Here is a 19,230-nt window from a genome sequence, read left to right on the forward strand (position 1 = left end):
ACAACTAAGTTTGAGAATGTCAAATAAGCAGGAATTCGAGGGATATAGAAATCTTAGGAGGTCAACAGTATAGATGTATAGACAAGCAAGGCACTGGAGACATTTAAAAATAAGCATGCGATTTTTAAATTGAGCAGAAGATGGATTGAAAAAGGATCTTGGCAAGTAAGGCTACTTGAGGTGGAAATAAGCAGTCTTTGAGGTAGATGGAATTTGGAAATGGAATCTGACCTCAAGGCCAAAGAGCAAGGCATACTACCTTTGAAGAACACAAGAGTAAATTGGATATAATCTTCTCTGAGGCAAAACACTTGGAAACAGCTGGCTCTCTACATGTACATTGTTGTAAAATGAGTCAAGGAAAATGAAGTGGGAAGCATCATGTGCATGTAATACAACTCGCACTCTCTTCTACTGCATTTATGCACAAGTCCATTGCCCCAAACTCCTTCTTTACATTGAAAAAAGTAATTTACTGTCCGCTATTACAATTTCCAGATCTTTTTTTTTGTATGTTGCTTTGTTAATTTCATATATTCCCTCTCTAATTCCACAAACATTCATTTGAAGTACAGGACATGGGATATTCACAAATGTTTGCTTTGACATTCCACAGAGCTCTGCAGGATCCTGTAGTCACATGCTCAGATGGCGGCTGAAAGATGTAAGGTGCAACAAGGACCAATATATAGCATATCTGTGTGGCTGTAGGTGGACCAGGAAAAACCTGAGTAATATCACTGTACCTGTGAAATTACTATTCTTATGAAAGTCTTTTGACTTATTGAATTGAACTGACTTTTATTTCTACATCCTTCGCATACATGAGGAGTGAAAATCTTTATGTTACGTCGCCGTCTAAATATGTAATGTGCAATCATAGTAATTTATAATAATTTATTATCTGTCCTTATTTGCAGGGATTTAAATCTATGCTTGAATCTAATAGGTAACTATTCTCACTCATAAAGTGGGATAGATTCTTTTGTTCTCTATCAGCATGGTAGTGTAATGACTAGCGTAACGCTTTATAGATCAGGGTTCAATTCCCGCCACTGTCTGTAAGGAATTTGTATGCTCTCGCTGTGACCGTGTGTGTTTCCTCTGGGTGCTCTGGTTTCCTCCCACATTCCAAAGGTGTATGAGTTAGGGTTAGTAAATTGTGGGCATGCTATGTTGTTGCCTCTTGTGGGCTGCCCCCAACACATCTCGGACTGTGTTGTTCGTTGATGCAAACAATGCATTTCACTGTATGTTTTAGCAGTTCAGGTTACATGTGACAAAGCTAATCTCTCTGGATCCAGGACACAAACTTAACAAATAGAACCAGCTTCAGTCAGGACCAGCTGTCCTAATTCACTTTCCTTCTGAGTAAAGTTGTCTTGAAGATTCAATATTATTTTCCATCGGGAAAGGATGCACGTTCATTCAAATATGAACCCATATGGAAACGTACACGGGCATGCAGTCACAAGCACATGTTCGCTCTTGGAAACGTGCATTTTTTCTTTCACACGTGCACACAAATCCATAGATAATCTTACACACACACACACACACACAGTGAACTTTGGCACAAAAACAAACACGTGCCAACATGCTTGCTGTTTCCACATACACATAGGACAAAGGCTGTGCAATGTAACCTTAAGGAGGAATGGGCTAAATTCATTAAAACAGACACAGGATTGTGAAGAATGTTTAGTCCCACCCATCAATTACAATACAGACAACAGACAAGCATTTAGGTGTCCTGTTGTCGGCAGAGTGAGAGAAACAGAAAGTTTGCCACAAATCATAAATGCAGGAAATTCTGCAGATGCTAGAAATCTTGAACAACACACACAATCAAAATCAGAATCAGGTTTAATATCACCAGCATATATCATGAAATTTAATGAACATTTAATGAAATCATGAAAAAAATAGTTCTGCTGAAGGATTTCGGTCCAAAATGTCAACTGTACTTTTTCCATCGATGCTGCCTGGCCTGCTGAGTTCCTCCAGCATTTTGTGTGTGTTGCTCGGATTTCCAACATCTGCAGATTTTCTCTTGTTTGTGATATATCATGAAATTTATGGTTTTTGTTGCATCAGTACGATGTAATACATAATAATAAAAATTGTGAATTGGAGTAAATGTATGTATATATAAAATAGTTAAATTCATTAAGTAGTGCAAAAGAAAATAATGAGGTAGTGTTCATGGGTTCAATGTCCGTTCAGAAATCAGATGGCAGAGGGGAAGAAGTTGCTCCTGAATTGCTGAGTGTATGCATTCAGATTTTTCTACCTCCTTCCTGATGGTAGCAATGAGAACAGGGCAGGTCCTGGGTGATGAGAGATCGTTAATGATGGATGCCATATTTTGAGGCATTTCTCCTTGAGGATGTCTTGAATATGACGGAGTCTAGTGCCCATGATGAAGCTGACTGAGGTCACAGCTTTCTGCAGCTTCTTTCAATCCTATGCAGTAGCCACCCCCGTCCCAGACCAGATGGTGATGCAGTGAGAGAGAGTGCACATATAGGAATTTGTGAGTGTTTTTAGTGACACATCAAATCTTCTCAAACTCCTAATGAAATATAAATGCTGGAGGAACCAAGAAGTCGGGCAGCATCGATAGAGAGGAGTAAACAGTTGATGTTTTGGTCTCAACCCCTTCATCAGGACCGGAAAGGAAGGGGAAGGAAGCCAGAATCAGAAGGTGGAATGAGGGGAAGGAGTACAAGCTAGTTGGTAATAAGTGAAGCCGGTTGAAGGGAAGGTGTGTGGGTGAGTGGAGGAGGGGGCATGAAATAAGATGCTGGGAGATGATAGCTGGAAGAGGTGAAAGCGTGGAAAGGAAGGAATCTGATAGGAGAGGACAGTGGTCCAGATGAGAAAGGGACAAAGAGGAACCAGAGGGAGGTGATAGGCAGATCAGGAGAAGAGAAGGGGTGAGAGGGGAACCAGAATGGGGAGTGGAAATAGAGGGGAGGGAGGGGTTGCAGGATGTGTACCTAATCTGTTGAAGATTGATCAAATTGAAGATCTGGCTGCACTCACCCATGCTGATACTAACACAAGTGGACATTGATTGATGAGTGACTTTATTTGGTGCATGTCTAACACCAGGAGAGAGGCAGGCACAATGACATGGATCACACATCAATGTTCTGGTTCATTTGCTTAGTTCAGTTCAAGTTCCAGGAAATAATCCCAAGATGGTCTCCTGCATGTAAAATTACTAAACAATCTAATCTTGAGGCTTATCAAAAAGCTCCAGAACCTAGGCCTCTGTACCTTCCCCTGCAACTGGATCCTCAGCTTTCTAACCAGAAGACCACAATCTATGCGGATTGGAAATAACATCTCGACCTCGCTGACGATCCACACTGGTGCATCTCAGAAGTGTGTGCTTAGCCCATTGCTCTACTCTCTATCTAACCATGACTGTGAGGCTAGGTATAGCTGAAATACCATCTATAAATTTGCTGATGATACAACTATTGTTGCTAGAATCTCATATGAAGACGAGAGGACATACAGGATGAGTATACCAGCTAGCTGAGTGGTCTGGCAGTAACAATCCTGAACTTAGCATCAGCAAGACCGAAGAGCTGTTTGTGGACTTCAGAAAGGGCAGAACGAGGGTACACAAGCCAATCCTCACAGAGGGATCAGAAGTGGAGAGAGTAAGCAATTTCAGGTTCCTGGGTGTCAAGATCTCTGAGGACTTAAACAGGACACAACACATTGATGCAGCTATCAAGAAGGCAAGACAGCGGCTCTACTTCATTAGGCATTTGAGGAGATTTGGCTTGTCAACTAAAATACTCGGAAGCTTCCACAAATGTACCACGGACAGCATTCGTGCATTCTGGCTGCATCACAGTCTGGTATGGAGTGGGGGGGGGGGGGGCCTGCAATGCACAAGATCGAAGTAAGTTGCAGAAACTTGTACAATTAGTCAGCTTCATCTTGGTGGTATCCAAGAGATCTTCAAAGACCAGTGCCTTAGGAAGGTGGCGTCCATCATTAAGGATCCCCACCACCCAGGACATGTCCTCTTCACACTTTTAGTGTGGGGATGGAGATACAGAAGCCTGAAGGCATGCACTCTGCCATCCAATTTCTAAATGGACATTGAACCCATGAACTCTACCTCACTACTTTTTTATGTCTGTTATTTTGCACTGCTTATTTAACAACTATTTAGTAGACACATATATTTTTATCCATATATATATGGATTTTTCACTATATTTATTTTTCATGCATTTCATTAGTTGCCAGTGATATTAAACCTGATTCTTACTTTTTCATAGGCACAATAGTTTTAAGATTACTGTTGGTGATGTTGTAATCTGACTAGTAATTAAGGGATTTACGACAATGGTTCATTGAATTAGCTAGTTATTTACCAAGGGAAGTTAACAAAAGCCAGCACTGTGGAGCTGAGTACACGGTTTCTGGACAAACAAATCAAGAAGGTCATAGATTCAACACTTGAATTTTGCTGTGCTAGCTGGTCGCAGTAAGGAAAACAAGACAACTCCTCCCCAGGATACAAAGGCCCAACTTATACACAGCCGTGAAGAGCATTCTGACTGGTTGTATCACCGTCTGGTATGTAGAGGCCACTGCACAGGATTTGAAAAAGCCGCATAAAGTTACAAACAGACAGCTCCATCACGGGCACTAGCCTCCCCGGCATTGAGGACGTCTTCAAAACGAAATCCCTCAAAAAAGGTGGCACCAGTCGTTAAGGACCCCCATCACCTAGGACAGGCTCTCTTCTCATTGCTACCATTACGGAGGAGGTTCAGGAGCCTGAAGACACACACTCAAAGTTTTAACAACAGCTTCTTCCCCACCTTCATCAGATTTCTGAATGGATAATGGTTCCATGTACACAAGTTCACTTTTACTTTTTTTTATATTACGTATGCATTTCTTACTGTAATTTATAATTTTTAAATTATGCATTGCTATATACTGCTGTTGCAAAACATCATATTTCACGACACACACGCACACACACACACACACACACACACACACACATACACACGGAAATCTGCAGATGCTGCAATTTCAAGCACGATATACGTCAGAGATATTAAACCTGATTCTGATTTTGAGCCTGTACATGTGAACGTATGTTAGGGAAACTGAAGGGATGGATTCGCCACTGCAGCAGAGCTGCAGGCATCTTCCGCCAGGTGGAATGAGGCATGTTCATGTTCCTTCCCCTTCCAATTCCACACTCCTTCTGCCGCCTATGCCGTGCATTCAATGGTTGAGTCAGACAACGCAGAGCTGGGAGCACTCACTCACTAACTGAGTTAGTGAAGCCAGTCTTCCTAAGCCTGCTTGCTTTCCTATCACCACCATTTCTGTGATCCTCTCCCCCACACGGATTGGCTCATTTCCGACTAAACATAATCCAGGAACTGCTTGTTTCAGTATTAAGGCCGATCAAGCAACAACTCCCCCTTTCACCATTACTTAATCATTTTCTGTCAGAGTCACCTTATGTACAGACACTCCTGTACCTAGTGACACTTGATGGACATACAATTAATCAATGTATATAAGCAATCATATGTATTATACTTATTGCTTTTTTATCAGTGTTTTTTTTTATCTTACTCTGATTTTTTTTGTACTGCATCGGAGCTGGAGTAACAATTATTTCATTCTCCTTTACACTTGTGTACTGGAAATGACACTAAACAATCTTGAATCTTGAGTGAAAGAGAAGAAATTAAGGCATTGCTAGACGATCATCCTTAAACTGAAATCCTTTTACGTCCTCAAGTCTTCTCTATCTTAATAATATCCTCATCACAACAACTTTCAGAGATCTCCTAGCTTTTCCGCATAAGCAAAGTTTATTTCTCCATCTTTGGTGGCCGTACTTTGAACTGCCAAGGCTTTGCGTTCTGGGAATTCCCTCTCTAAAAGTCCCTGCCTCTTCTTTCCTTAAAACTTAAGCCTACTTAGATGTCAGCAAGATGGCGCAGTGGATAGTGCAATGCTTTACAGTACCAGTGGCCTGGGTTCAATTCCCACCACTGTCTGTAAGGAGTTTGTTCACTCTTCCTGTGACCTTGTGGGTTCCCCTGGGTGCTCTGGTTTCCTCCCATAGTCCAAAAGACCTACTGGTTGGTAGGTTAACATGTCATTGTAAATTGTCCTGTGATGAGGCTGGGGTTAAATCCGGGGTTGCTCAAAGGGCCAGAAAGGCCTGTTCCTCACTGTATTACGTTATAAAATAAATGGTCTCGGCCAGAAATGTCGACTGTTCGCTCGTTTCCATAGATGCTGCCTGGCCTGCTGAGTTCCTCCAGCATTTTATGTGTGTTGCTTTGGATTTGTATAATAAAAATAGATGTCCTAACTTTCGGACACCTGTCTTAGTAATGCCTCACATGGCTCAAGGTCAAAGTTTTATATAATAAGGTGCCTTTCAATCACTGTGATGTGTTTTATTGTATTAAAGGTTCTCATAATTGCAAGGAGTTGGTGTAGATTACTGTCCAGTGAGCCTCTCCAGACTTCTGAACAAGGAATGCCAAGTCCTCTTGGGCAACCTCCATTCTTCTGATTTCATTATCCAACTTCATACATGAGGAGTGTGAGAAAACCCAAAAAGTCACATAAATATTCCAATCTCTGACCTCATTTGTACCTGAATTAAAGGATAAGAGAAACAGATTAGCAATGAGTAACTAGGAACGCTGAGTCCATACAACGCTCCTGTCAATCTAGTCAACAGTCCGTGGGATGCTCACCCATCTGTCACTGAGAGACAGCAGTGAGCCATCATGAGCCTATTAAATATTAAATGCTAAAATAATTCCTTTAGCTCTCTTATTTCATTTATATGAAATCTAAAATTACACTTGTTTTAGAAGATATTCCAGTTATCATAGTGGAACTTGATCTAATACTGTGGCGTAGCAGTTAGTGTAATGCTATTACATCACTAGCGATACGCTGCTGTCTGGAAGGAGTTTGTATGCTCTGCTCATGACCACATGGGTTTCCTCCAGGTGCTCCAGTTTCCTCCCACATTCCAAAAATGTACAGGTTAGTAGTTTAATTGGTCACGTAGATGTAATTGGGCAGTGTGGGATCGTCAGGCAGGACGGGCCTGTGCTGTATCTCTAAATTTTTAAAAAGATTTAATATTTCATTTTTCTAGCTTTTCTTTCCTGAATCTCAGTTATAGTAACGGTTATTAAATGGCCTGTAACGTTCTACGGGACATTTTGAGATTGTGAAAGGGGCTATTTGTTTGCAAGTTCATTTCTTTGTCAGGTCTATATTTTTGTTTATTAACTAGAGATTCTGGTGTGAAGATTTCTGAGCTCCACAGGTAAGAAACATGGATATATTGACCTTTCAGTTCAGGAGAAATCTGGTGTTGTGGGCATCGCTATGAAAACCAATTTCACTCCCTTATACTATTGACTTTAGTGTGCACTCTTTCCTTTAGTGCACTCTTTTTGTACTACTCACAATATATATATATTTCCTATTGTAAAGATTTAAACCTGATTCAGATTCTCTGTGCAGAGTTTGCACTTTCTTCCTGTGGCTTTCCTCCATTTCCTTTGATCTCTTCCTGCATCCCAATGACATGCTGATGGGAGGTGAATTAGCCATTGCTTCCTGTCCTGGAGCAGAATCACAACCCAAACCATCTACAGTTCCTTTCCTCCCTCAGAAGCTGCTTGATCTGCTGAGTTCTTCCTAGCAGATCGTTTGTTGCTCCAGGTTGCAGTCTCTTGTGTCTCCCTAGTGTGTTAGACAAGTACTAGAATCTTGGGGAGTTGTGGGGACTGTGAAATGAATGGACTACAGGGAAGATTAGTGACGAATTGGATTGCTGTACGAGCTGGCATGGACTAGATGACCCAAAATGATCCCTACAATGATATTTGGAAATACGGTATTAAGCACTGTCTGTGTGCAATGAGCCTGGAGTCGAACATCTGTGGTATATGCTGCAGTGATTGCCATTCTATCAATTCCATACTCAGCCTCTCCATTTTGCGGCCAACACATTTCACAGGTTCTCCCTTCTTACCAGCATGTCTCCCCCTCCCCCAACCTTGCCCTGTAAACACACAGTGATGCCTACGATCTGCGATATGTAGTGCGGACTTAAAGATTTGGCCCCAGAACGTGTGGCGACACTTGTGGACAGTCTCCGTCAGGTGCTGACACAAGCAAGGCATTTCACTGCATGTTTGGATGCACAGTACATGCGATAAATAACCTTCAGATCTGAAGTTAATGAAATATAGAAAATTGGATTAATTCATGAAGCAATGTAATGCTTGAAATCTTGATTGATGCAATCTATGAAAAATTAGGGAAAAATGCGCTCCTTTATAAATCATGGTGCAATTTCACTCAGTGTACTCGGAAACATTCAGAAATATTCTTCACAGAAAGAATCCTTGGAATGTGTCCCACTCATGGTCTGGAATCTGGCAATTCCTTGAAGTGCACTGGATGTTAAGAATCACATAATCGGGCCACATCTTGTTGTTATATTCAGTCTTGTTATACACTGGCATGTGAGTAAGATTGCAAATGTCAGAAATCTATGCTTGAGCTCATTTGTGTTCAATTATACATGAGGTAAAGATTTTAGACAGATTAAATTACGTTTTGAAAATGTTCAAGGCTACGTTTCTTTTAAATTCCCTTTTAGGGGCTCGTGTGTTCACTGCCGGATGAAAAGCTGGATTAGTAGTTGTTATTTTGAGTCACATTGTGGTGGAGGCAAATGATATCATCCAATGTGTGCTCAGCAAAGCAAGCACAGTTTCTGAAGAACTTTGTACCTCTGTTTTCCTAACATTTTGATCAACCCCTCTTGAAAGTGCTAATTCATCCTGTATACAATTCTGCAGACGCCTACTACTTTCCATTAACTTAGAGTTCATTTTTGTTTTTGCCAAATGATAAGAAACAGAGCCAATTCAAGGGCTCGACTGACTATTAAATCACACAAAAAAAATATTAAGAAGACTGGAATGGAATACCCCACAAGGCTGCAGTGGTGAATATAGCCGATTGTTGGCATTAACGTCACATTTTGTTTGAATCTTTTGAATGAGTCAGACAGATTGCTCATTTACCAAAGTTCCTTGGAGGGTTTGTGCATGAATAATGTTTACTTTAAAGCCTAACTTTTCCAAGGTCATGTTGTTGATGAGGAATCCTGCTGCCGTTAGACACAGAAACTTTACCCTAAATGTTATTAGCTTTGTAGAAAATACATCTTCATTTCTGTAAACTTTCAGACTTTAATTTATTTTAAACTGTTGTACAAATTGAAAGGGAATTGATGTAGAAGTAAATCAAGAAGTAAAAGAACAAAGAACAGTACAGCATAACACAGGCCCTTCAGCCCAGGAAGTTGTGCTGACCCTTAATCTTACTCAAAGATCAATCTAACGCTTCCTTCCCACATAGTCCTCTATAGTGTCCATAGTGTATCTGCCTCTACCACCATCCCTGGCAGGGCATTCCATGCACTCACCACTCTCTGTGTAAACAACCTACCTCTGACATCCCCCTATACTTTCATCCAATCACCTTGAAACCATGTCCTCTCGTATTCGCATTGCCACCCTAGGACAAAGGTGCTGGCTGTCCATTCTCTGTCTGTCATTCTTAGACACCTCTATCAAGTCGCCTCCAGTGACTAAAGGATATGACATGATGACAACTATTTCCCTCTAAAATCCGAGAAATAAAAGTTAAAAATTCAAGGTTTAAACTGGGGAAAAGGAGGAATTAAAGGCAGCTGCAAAATTTATGCATTACTCCATTGAGCCGCAGGCGGAAGTCCTTGCCTCCAATGACCAAAGCTTACCCAGCTAATCTGAAAGCTGTAGAAGGGGAAAGCAAAGGAGATGCTTGAAGCTCACAATTTTAAGAGCCAGTGAAACAATGGGGCCAAGTTTTCTTTCAGAACCTCTTGCTAAGTAAGGGGCAGGATGGCAGCATGGGGAGGGGGTGGGGAGCTCAGTGGCATACCTGGCAACATAATTTATTTACATACAGTGCAGAATAGGCCCATCCAGCTCTTTGAACCGTGCTGCCCAGCGATCCCCTGGCCTAATCATGATGGCCAACTAACCAACCAACCAGTACGTCTTTGGACTGTGGAAGGAAACCAGGACACACAGCGGAAACCCACCCGGTCACGGGGAGAACATACAAACACTCATTACAGGCAGTGGTGGGAATTGAACCCAGGGCGCTGGTACTGTAAAGCACTGTGCTAACCATTACGCTACCGTGCCGCCCACCTTTACGGCAGCAGCTGTAAGAACGGAGTTCAATTCCTACCACTGTCTACACATGCCCTCATCTAGTGTGGGTTGGTAGATTATTAAACTGCTGTAAATTGCATCCAGTAATGATGTAGAATTTTATAAATGAGTTTTTGAAGGTGGACATTGGCTTGGTAGAACATAGGGCCTGTTTCTGTACAGGAGAGGGCATACGGAAGTCGATGTACCAGCTAGCTGAGTGGTGTCGCAGCAATAACCTTGTACTCAACATAAGATGAAAGAACTGATTGTGGCCTTCAGAACGGGTAAGATGAGGGAACACACACCAGTCCTCGTAGAGGGATCAGAAGTGGAGAGAGTGAGCAATTTCAAGTTAACCATATATAACCATATAACAATTACAGCACGGAAACAGGCCATCTCGGCCCTTCTAGTCCGTGCCAAACTCTTACCCTATCCTATTCCCACCGACCTGCACTCAGCCCATAACCCTCCATTCCTTCCCTGTCCATATATCTGTCCAATTTAACTTTAAACGACAACATCGAACCTGCCTCAACCACTTCTGCTGGAAGCTCGTTCCACACAGCTACCCTTTCAAAGTACCTGGGTGTCAATATCTTGGAAGAACTAACCTGGACCTAACATATCAATACAACCATAAAGAAGCTATATTTCGTTACAGGTTTGAGGAGATTTGGCGTGGCACCAAAAGCATGCGCGAATTTACACCAATGTACTGTGGAGAGCATCCTAATTGTGCATCACCGTCTGGTGGGGGGAGGGGGGGGCACTACCATATAGGATCGAAGTAAAGCTACAGAGAGTTATAAAATTAGCCAGCTTCATCATGGACACTCACCTCTGTAATATTCAGGCCATCTTTAAAGACAGGTGCCTCAGAAAAGCAGCGTCCATCATTAAGGGCCCCTACTACCCAGGACGTGCCCTCTTCTCATTGTATTCATCAAGAATGAGGTACAGAAGCCTGAAGGCACACACTCAGTGAGTCAGGAACAGCTTCTTCCCCTCTGCCATCCGATTTCTGAATGGACATTGAACCCATGAACACTACCTCACTACTTTTTTATTTCCTATTTTTTGCACAACTTATTCAACTATTATAGTGTGTGTGTATGTGTACTTATATATATATACACACACTATAATTCACAGTTCTTTTCCCCTCTATTACCTTGTGTTGCATTGTACTGCTGCTGCAAAGTTAATAGATTTCACAACATATGCCCGTGATATTAAACCTGATTCTGTATGCCTCAAAGAGCTGCATGTTATCAGATTCCAACATTGCTTCGATTCTTTTTGTAACATCGAATTTTAAGGGAAATACAATTTCAACTTCAGGAAAGCAGTCTAGCAAAGAATATACTTATTTATTCTGTACTGTTTGTTTGCAACATCACAATGAGAGGAAACAATGTTTCCAAGGCCTTTATAGTGATGTGTGTGTGTACGTGAGAGAGAGAGAGAGAGTGGGCGAGTATGCAGTCTCATGTGGAGGGGATAAGCCTTTCAAAGACACCACGAAAAAGACATGAAGGAAGGAAATATTCACGGAGAATGATTTCATCAAAACATTGATCAGTATCTCCCACTCCTGTGCAGGGCACTGGTGTAGAAATCAGAACTGAATGGGCTGGTTCAAGAGAATGCATATGATAGACATATTTGGAGAGTGAAGAGTAATCCAGTTGAAAAATTCAAGACTGTGAAAAAAAGGCATAGATGTGGTTGTAGCATAGGACGAGCATACTAGAGGAGAGACACTCTATAGTACTGACATATTGTGGGCGAGCCACATTCTGTAGGAGCACTATGATAGAATTTAGACTATAGAGTAGAGAGTCAGCCATTTGATTAAGGAGACAGTTTGTAACTCACAGGATTATAAATCTTTACAATTTATTTCTGTGGAGGGTGAGTTGTTCTGTACATTTATGAATGAAACCCAGATATTCAGATGCTGAAGGAACCAAGGGACTGGATGGGGGAGCACACAAGGATCAGGATCATCAATGAATTTACAGAGTGGTGAAAAAGGCTTAAAGCAGCTACATATCACCCGATAGCATTGACTTTATGCCTTAGAGGTTGGAAGAACTTGAGCTGCCTTCTCTGGAGTGTCAGAAGCTGAAGGAAGACTTTATGGAAATTTATAAGGCAGACAGTCTCGAAGGGCCGAATGGCCTACTCCTGCACCTATTTTCTACGTTTCTTCCAGGATTGAAATGCCAAATACAAAAGGACATCCATTTAAGGTGAGAGGGGGGCAGTTTAATGATGTTCAGGGCAATTTTTTATATATAAAGAGACAGTTAGATGAGTGGAACAGGCTGCCGTGGGTAGAGATGGAAGCAGATATGATAGTGGTGTTTGAGAGGCTTATATAGATGAAATTGCAGGGAATGGAGTGATATGGATCACAAGCAGGCAGAAGAAATTTAGTTTAACTCTACATTAGTTAAGACAATTTAGTTAAAATACCTTTCATTTTAATGCATTTAAAACATTACATAGAGCAACAGCCCCTCGGCACGGAGTTTGTAGGCTGAAGAACCTGTTCCTGTATTGTAATGCTCTAAATAGGAACGAAGGAGAGCTTTGTTACACTCAGGATTTGTTACTGAATAGAAGCAATGGGATAAGCACACTGTGGAGAAGGTATTCTTTGAGACTGATAGTATTATGGGGAGGATCTAGACAATGCTACGAGAGGCACCTTAGGTCAGGTACACAATTCAAGCTGCAAATTTTGCCTTGAAGTGGTGGACTTTGGAACGCTCTAGTTATTTACCAGCATGCTGAACTTTGGATCTGCTGAAGAATGGATGGAGAGGTGTTTGGTGGAGATGTAGTTGAGAAAAATTACTTTGAAGCCCCAATTTTACAAGTTCATAAAATTATAAAAGAATGGTTAAAAGACACATGTATCTTTAAGTCAGTGGTTCCTTTATTTTAATTTTTTTTTTTTTGCTTTTTTAATGTTAAGTTGTTTGCAGCTGTCCTGGATAATATACAAGAAAGAACACTTTTGGAGAGAGATATCTTTTTGGAAGTGAAATATATGAAATTTTGGTAACCTCTGTGTTTGCTGTGATAACAGCAAAGAAGGAAAGAAGAAAATTAGAATAGTGATGGAGGATCTGTATTGATAGAAAATAGTTTATAAACAGTTTGATCTCTCTTCACAAGTATTTCTTATAACTAATCATTTTACATACCTTCAGACAATACAAAAAGATAGGTATATTTAACATTAGAGGCCCCTTTGGAAAGCTGGAATTATGAAGCATGGTTTATATTTTATGCATATTAAAAACCCCTGATCAAAACAATAACTACAACTTTTTACAATATCAGAAAATTCTTTTAATAATCGAAAAAGTTTATAAATTTTGAGGGATGAACTGGGCTGGGGAAGGGAATATGTTCAAATTATCTGTAAAAACCAAAAAAAAAACAAAAATCAGTAGTTTGGTAGTAATGTGGGAAATCCCATAAAGTGATTCCAATAGTATAAAATATTGTTTTTTTTCCACAATTCTGCTACTTTTAACAAAAAAAATTGGTAAAAATGCTAACTGAGCCAGTGATATGTGAAGCAAAATTGATACTATTGGTTGCAAATGTAACGGTGAGATTCTTCAAGTGATGAAAAGCCTGGATACATCATATACACATTTTCAGTACTTACATAAAAACACCAAGGAAGTAACCTGCTGATGATTAATTATTAATATTTAAGAACCTGGGATGCAGTAGTTGGTTAGTAGCACCATGGAAATACTTCAAAAACAAACAAACAAAAATAAAAAGATGTATGCAATCTCGTTGTTGTGTTTCAATCCATTACTCTTATCTTGACAGAAAGTGCCATATGGAGATCACCCTGAAACAGAAGAACTGGAGGCACCACGATTTCTTGTTCCACAACGCTCAGTTGCTCGTTCATTCTTTTCCGAAATGCACTGAATGCTTTTTACATGAGGTACGTACAATTATTATGTGTGAACAGTCTTCTTTTTTTTGTTTTTCTGTTTGTTTTTGCTTTCCACAATAGCACCATTGTAAATGGAAGACAAAGCGCCCTACAGTTTTTTTTATTTATTGAGCTGTTTTTCTTCTCCTCACTCGGTCTTGGCGGATGCCTCAATGCCGGGAGCCAATGCATTACGTCCTCTTCATACACACTTGACAACGGCTCACACGCGTTCGGAGCTCTCCTGCTTTCAACGTCTCAGACTGTGGCTTACTATTGAAGGGAAGGGAAGGAATAATTGAAAAATTGTTCCACCTTATTCCAGCTTAATGCACTGTGCACTTGTGTTAACGATTTGATTTCTCTGGACAGTACACAAGATATGTTTTTCCATTATGTTTATGTATTTTATTTAGATATACGGCACAGAACAGGCCCTTCCAGCCCAATGATCCGCGCCACCCAGCAACTCACCTATTTAGCACCAGCTCAATCACAGGACAATTTACAATGACCAATTACCCTACCAACTGGAACGTCTTTGGACTGTGGGAGGACACCACAACATCCTGTGGAAATCCATGTGGTCACGGGGGAGAATGTACAAACTCGTTACAGATGGCGCTGGAATTAAACTCTGATGAACTCTGATCTGGAATTAAACACTGGCAAAGGAAATTAGGCGTTTTTTCTTCATACCACCTCCCCAACCCATCCCTCTGAAAGTGGAACAGGCTTCCTGATTTCTGTGTCATCACAGCAGACCCAATTTAGGCAACGCCCTACGAGGAAGAAATCTTGATTTTTCCCTCCCAAGCTTGAACACTGTGAGGCCGGTGCTCACAGGTACAGTAATATGAATGTGCAGGAACACAGGAAACCGCAGAGGGTAGTTGATTCAGCCCAATACCTCACGGTACATCCCTCCCACTCTCAAAAGTACCTACTTGAGGCACTGCGTCAAGAAGACAGCATCTTCCAGCAAAGATCCCTACCATCCTGGCCATTCCATCTTCTCGCAGCCACCGTTGTTCAGAAGGTAGCGAAGCCTAGAGTCCTACACTACCAGCTACAACTTCCTTTCGTTTGTGTTTTTGAACCAATCTGCACAATCCTAATCACTACCTCAGTAAGACAACTCCATGACCAATTTGCACTACAATGGCCTATTTTTGTTCTAATTGTGTTCTTCCTTGTATAACTGTGTATAATTTATGCATTTCTTGTAAATGTTGCGTATGTGATGCTCTGCGGCTATGCACGTGTCTGGAGGTTGAAGGTCTGATGTCACAAATCTACCAGTCAGGGCCAGAGAGTAGAGGTTGGAGCCCCGATATCTGAAAGCTTGACTCTGGGCCAGAGAGTAGAGGGTAGGGGCACGATATCTGTGAGTCTGAGAGCTCGGGGCCGAGGACTGGAAGTTGGAGGCCCGGAGATGGCCTGTCCTGAGGTTGGAAGCCTGACTGTGTGTGTGTGTGTGTGTGTGTGTGTGTGTGTGTGTGTGTGTGTGTGTGTGTGAGTTGCGCACGTGTGTGTGTGTGTGTGTGTGGGTGTGTGAGTGTGTGTGTGTGTGTGGAGAGAGTGTGTGATGTGACTGTGTGTGTGTGAGTGAGTGTGTGTGTGAGGAGAGTGTGTGTGTGTGTGGGTGGGTGAGTGAGTGAGTCTGTGTGTGTGTGTGTGTGTGTGGAGAGTGTGTGAGGGTAGGTGTGTGAGTGAGTGAGTGTGTGTGTTTGTGTGTGGGTGTGTGAGTGAGTATGTGTGTTTGTGTGTGTGTGGGTGGGTGTGAGTGAGTGAGTGTGAGTGTGTGTGAGTGAGTGTGTGTGTGTGGAGAGTGTGTGTGTGGAGAGTGTGTGAGGGTAGGTGTGTGAGTGAGTGAGTGTGTGTGTTTGTGTGTGGGTGTGTGTGTGTGTGGGTGGGTGTGAGTGAGTGAGTGTGTGTGTTTGTGTGTGGGTGTGTGAGTGAGTTTGTGTGTGGGTGTGTGAGTGAGTGTGTGTGTGGGTGGGTGTGTGAGTCAGTGTGTGTGCGTGTGAGTGTGTGGGTGGGTGTGTGAGTGTGTGTGGGTGGGTGTGTGAGTGTGTGTGTGGGTGGGTGTGTGAGTGTGTATGTGGGGGGGTGGGTGTGTGGATGGGTAAGTGAGTGTGTGTGTTGGTGTGTGTGTGAGTGAGTGGGTGTGTTTGTGTGTTGGTGTGTGAGTGAGTGTGGGTGGGTGTGTGAGTCAGTGTGTGTGTATGTGTGTGTGTGTGTGTGTGTGTGTGTGTGTGTGTGTGTGTGTGAGAAGCTTGTTTTGCTGTTGCTGTTGTTTAGTGGTTGTCGTCGTTAACTTGCGTTGCTCTGCTGAACACTATCAGCATGCTTTGTTGGCACCAGAATGTGTGGCAAATGCTTGAGGGTTGTCCCCAGCACTGTGCTGGTTGTTAACGCCAACAATGCATTTCACTGTATATTTCATTGTACATATGATAACTAAATTAATCTGAATCCAAAAATAGGTTTCTCATTGCAACAAAGCATACACATTTAGGCAGGGTTTGGACCTAGAGGCATTCAGTCATAATCATGTGGATGGGGATTTCACACCATTGAGTCCTCAGCCAAATACATATACCTACCGCCCTAACCTTATGTAAATATCTGGATCTAAATGCTGTTTACATGGTAAATACAAGCTGATATTTATGTACTTAAGCACATTTTATTCCATATCTGTACTTCTAACTTCATTTTTATATACTGTGTTTCTTTATTCTGTATAATTGTGTAATGTTATCATTTTTTGTTGCACGTAGTGCCAATACACCACAGAAATTTCCTATTACATGTAAATGTATATAGTGAATTCTTCTTATACTGCACCTCCTTGGCATACAGTATATGAGCTATCAGAGGAAGCCATTTTAAATCTATAGACATTACCCTGTTCTCAATTCAAGCCTTTAACTGTCTGGGATCTTTTGCTCGCCCTCCGATCAGAACCACGGGGAATATATTCTATAAGGATTGATAACTGAACAAATGCTGACGTTGTTCTGGCCTGTTAGGGTCAGTGGATGGATATTGGTGGGAGAAGAGCAAATGGGTTTTCACAGGGTTTGTGTTGACCTTGAGTGCTTGAGCTAATTAACCTTGCAGAGCAGTGTCTGTGCAGGAATTTTAATTGCAAAGCTTGGTGAATCCGTGGAATTTAATGCTACAGACGGCCGTGGAGGCTAAGTCATTGGGTATATTTAAAGCAGAGGTTGATAAGTTCTTGATTAGTAAGGGTGTCAAAGGTCACGGGGAGAAGGGAAAGAATGGGGTTGAGAGGGGTGATATGTCAGCCATGATGGAATGGCAGAGCAGACTCAATGTGTTGAATGGCCTAATTCTGCTCCTCTGTCTTATGGCCTTATCCCAATGTGAAGAATGTGATTGGGAGATCGTTTTGCCGAACACTTACATTCTGTCCGCCAGAGAAAGCAGGATCTCCCAGTGGCCACACATTTTAATTCCACATCCCATTCCCATTCTGATATGTCTATCCACGGCCTCCTCTACTGTAAAGATGAACCCACACTCCGGTTGGAGGAACAACACCTTATATTCTGTCTGGGTAGCCTCCAACCTGATGGCATGAACATTGACTTCTCTAACTTCCGCTAATGCCCCACCTCCCCCTCATACCCCATCCGTTATTTATTTATTTATTTATATACACACATTCTTTCTCTCTCTTTCCTTTTTCTCCCTCTGTCCCTCTCACTATAGCCCTTGCCCATCCTCTGGGTTTTCCCCCCTTCCCCCTTTTCCTTCTCCCTAGGCCTCCTGTCCCATGATCCTCTCATATCCCCTTTGCCAATCACCTGTCCAGCTCTTGGCTCCATCCCTCCCTCTCCTGTCTTCTCCTATCACTTTTGATCTCCCCCTCCCCCTCCCACTTTCAAATTTCTTACTAGCTCTTCCTTCAGTTAGTCCTGACGAAGGGTCTCGGCCCGAATCGTCGACTGTACCTCTTCCTAGAGATGCTGCCTGGCCTGCTGCGTTCACCAGCAACTTTAATGTGTTTTGCGTGAGGAATGTGATGTCCAATGTGTCTCCAAAGCTTAACTCCCTGGCCAATATCTAATGCAACGATTCAGCTATATACAGAATGCCTATTTGCTGTGATACCAAGAATGTTGGTCACTGGAAACCATTAGCCGAACAAGATCTAACAATATAAACACAGAGGACTCCGCAGTTGCTGGGAACCCACAGCAACACACACACACACACACACACACACACACACACACACACACACACACAAAGTGCTGGAGGAACTCAGCAGGTAAGACAGCATCTATGGTGAGGAATAAACAGCCGATGTTGGACTGGAAAGGAAGTGGAAAGAAGCTAGGAAAGGAAGGTAGGGGGAAGGGAATGAGTACAAGATGAAGGTGATAGGTGAAATCAGATGGGGGGGGCGGGGGAAGGAGGGATGAAATAAGAAGCTGGGAAAGGTGGAAGAGGTAAAGAGCTGAAGAAGGAGGAATCTGATCGGATTGGACCAGGGAAAAAAGGGTTGGGGGAGCATCAGAGGGAGGTGATGGGCAGGGGAGAGGAAGGGGTGAGAGGGAAACCAGAATAGGGAATGGGGATGTGACATGATCTGATAATATTGATCATTATAAGATAGTACTATGGCAGCAGCTTTAACCAAGAAGGTCACCCGCACACTATTTAGATTTCATTTTTGAATGTTTAATAGTCCTCACCTGAACATCTCTGATGGCTCAACTGTGGCCAGCCAGAAACTGTATGAGTTAGCATAGTAATTGCAAGTCCCCCGGCCGTGGCATTCAATGAATGGTGCAGATCGGAACTCCTCCAGACAGGAACCAGGAGATGCCAGAGCTTGTCCAGATCCTTCAGCTCCGGCACTTGTGTGCTGTAAAATACAAC

General features: G+C 42.2%; 1 protein-coding gene across 2 annotated transcripts in view; it reads right to left on the reverse strand.

Moving 5' to 3' along the window:
- Positions 1-13,872: 13,872 nt before the first annotated feature.
- col4a5 (collagen, type IV, alpha 5 (Alport syndrome)) overlaps positions 13,873-19,230 on the reverse strand; it is a 314,426-nt gene continuing 309,068 nt past the window's right edge. For both annotated transcript variants that reach the window (XM_063061058.1, XM_063061059.1), the window contains exons 51-52: positions 19,044-19,216; positions 13,873-14,583 (exon numbers count right to left, since the gene is read on the reverse strand). In XM_063061058.1, coding sequence (XP_062917128.1) covers positions 14,502-14,583; positions 19,044-19,216 — 255 coding nt within the window. In that variant the 3' untranslated portion in view covers positions 13,873-14,501. The remainder of the gene's footprint in view (positions 14,584-19,043; positions 19,217-19,230) is intronic.

This window comes from Mobula hypostoma, chromosome 10, assembly GCF_963921235.1.
Source record: "Mobula hypostoma chromosome 10, sMobHyp1.1, whole genome shotgun sequence".
NCBI classification, from domain to species: Eukaryota; Metazoa; Chordata; class Chondrichthyes; order Myliobatiformes; family Myliobatidae; genus Mobula; species Mobula hypostoma.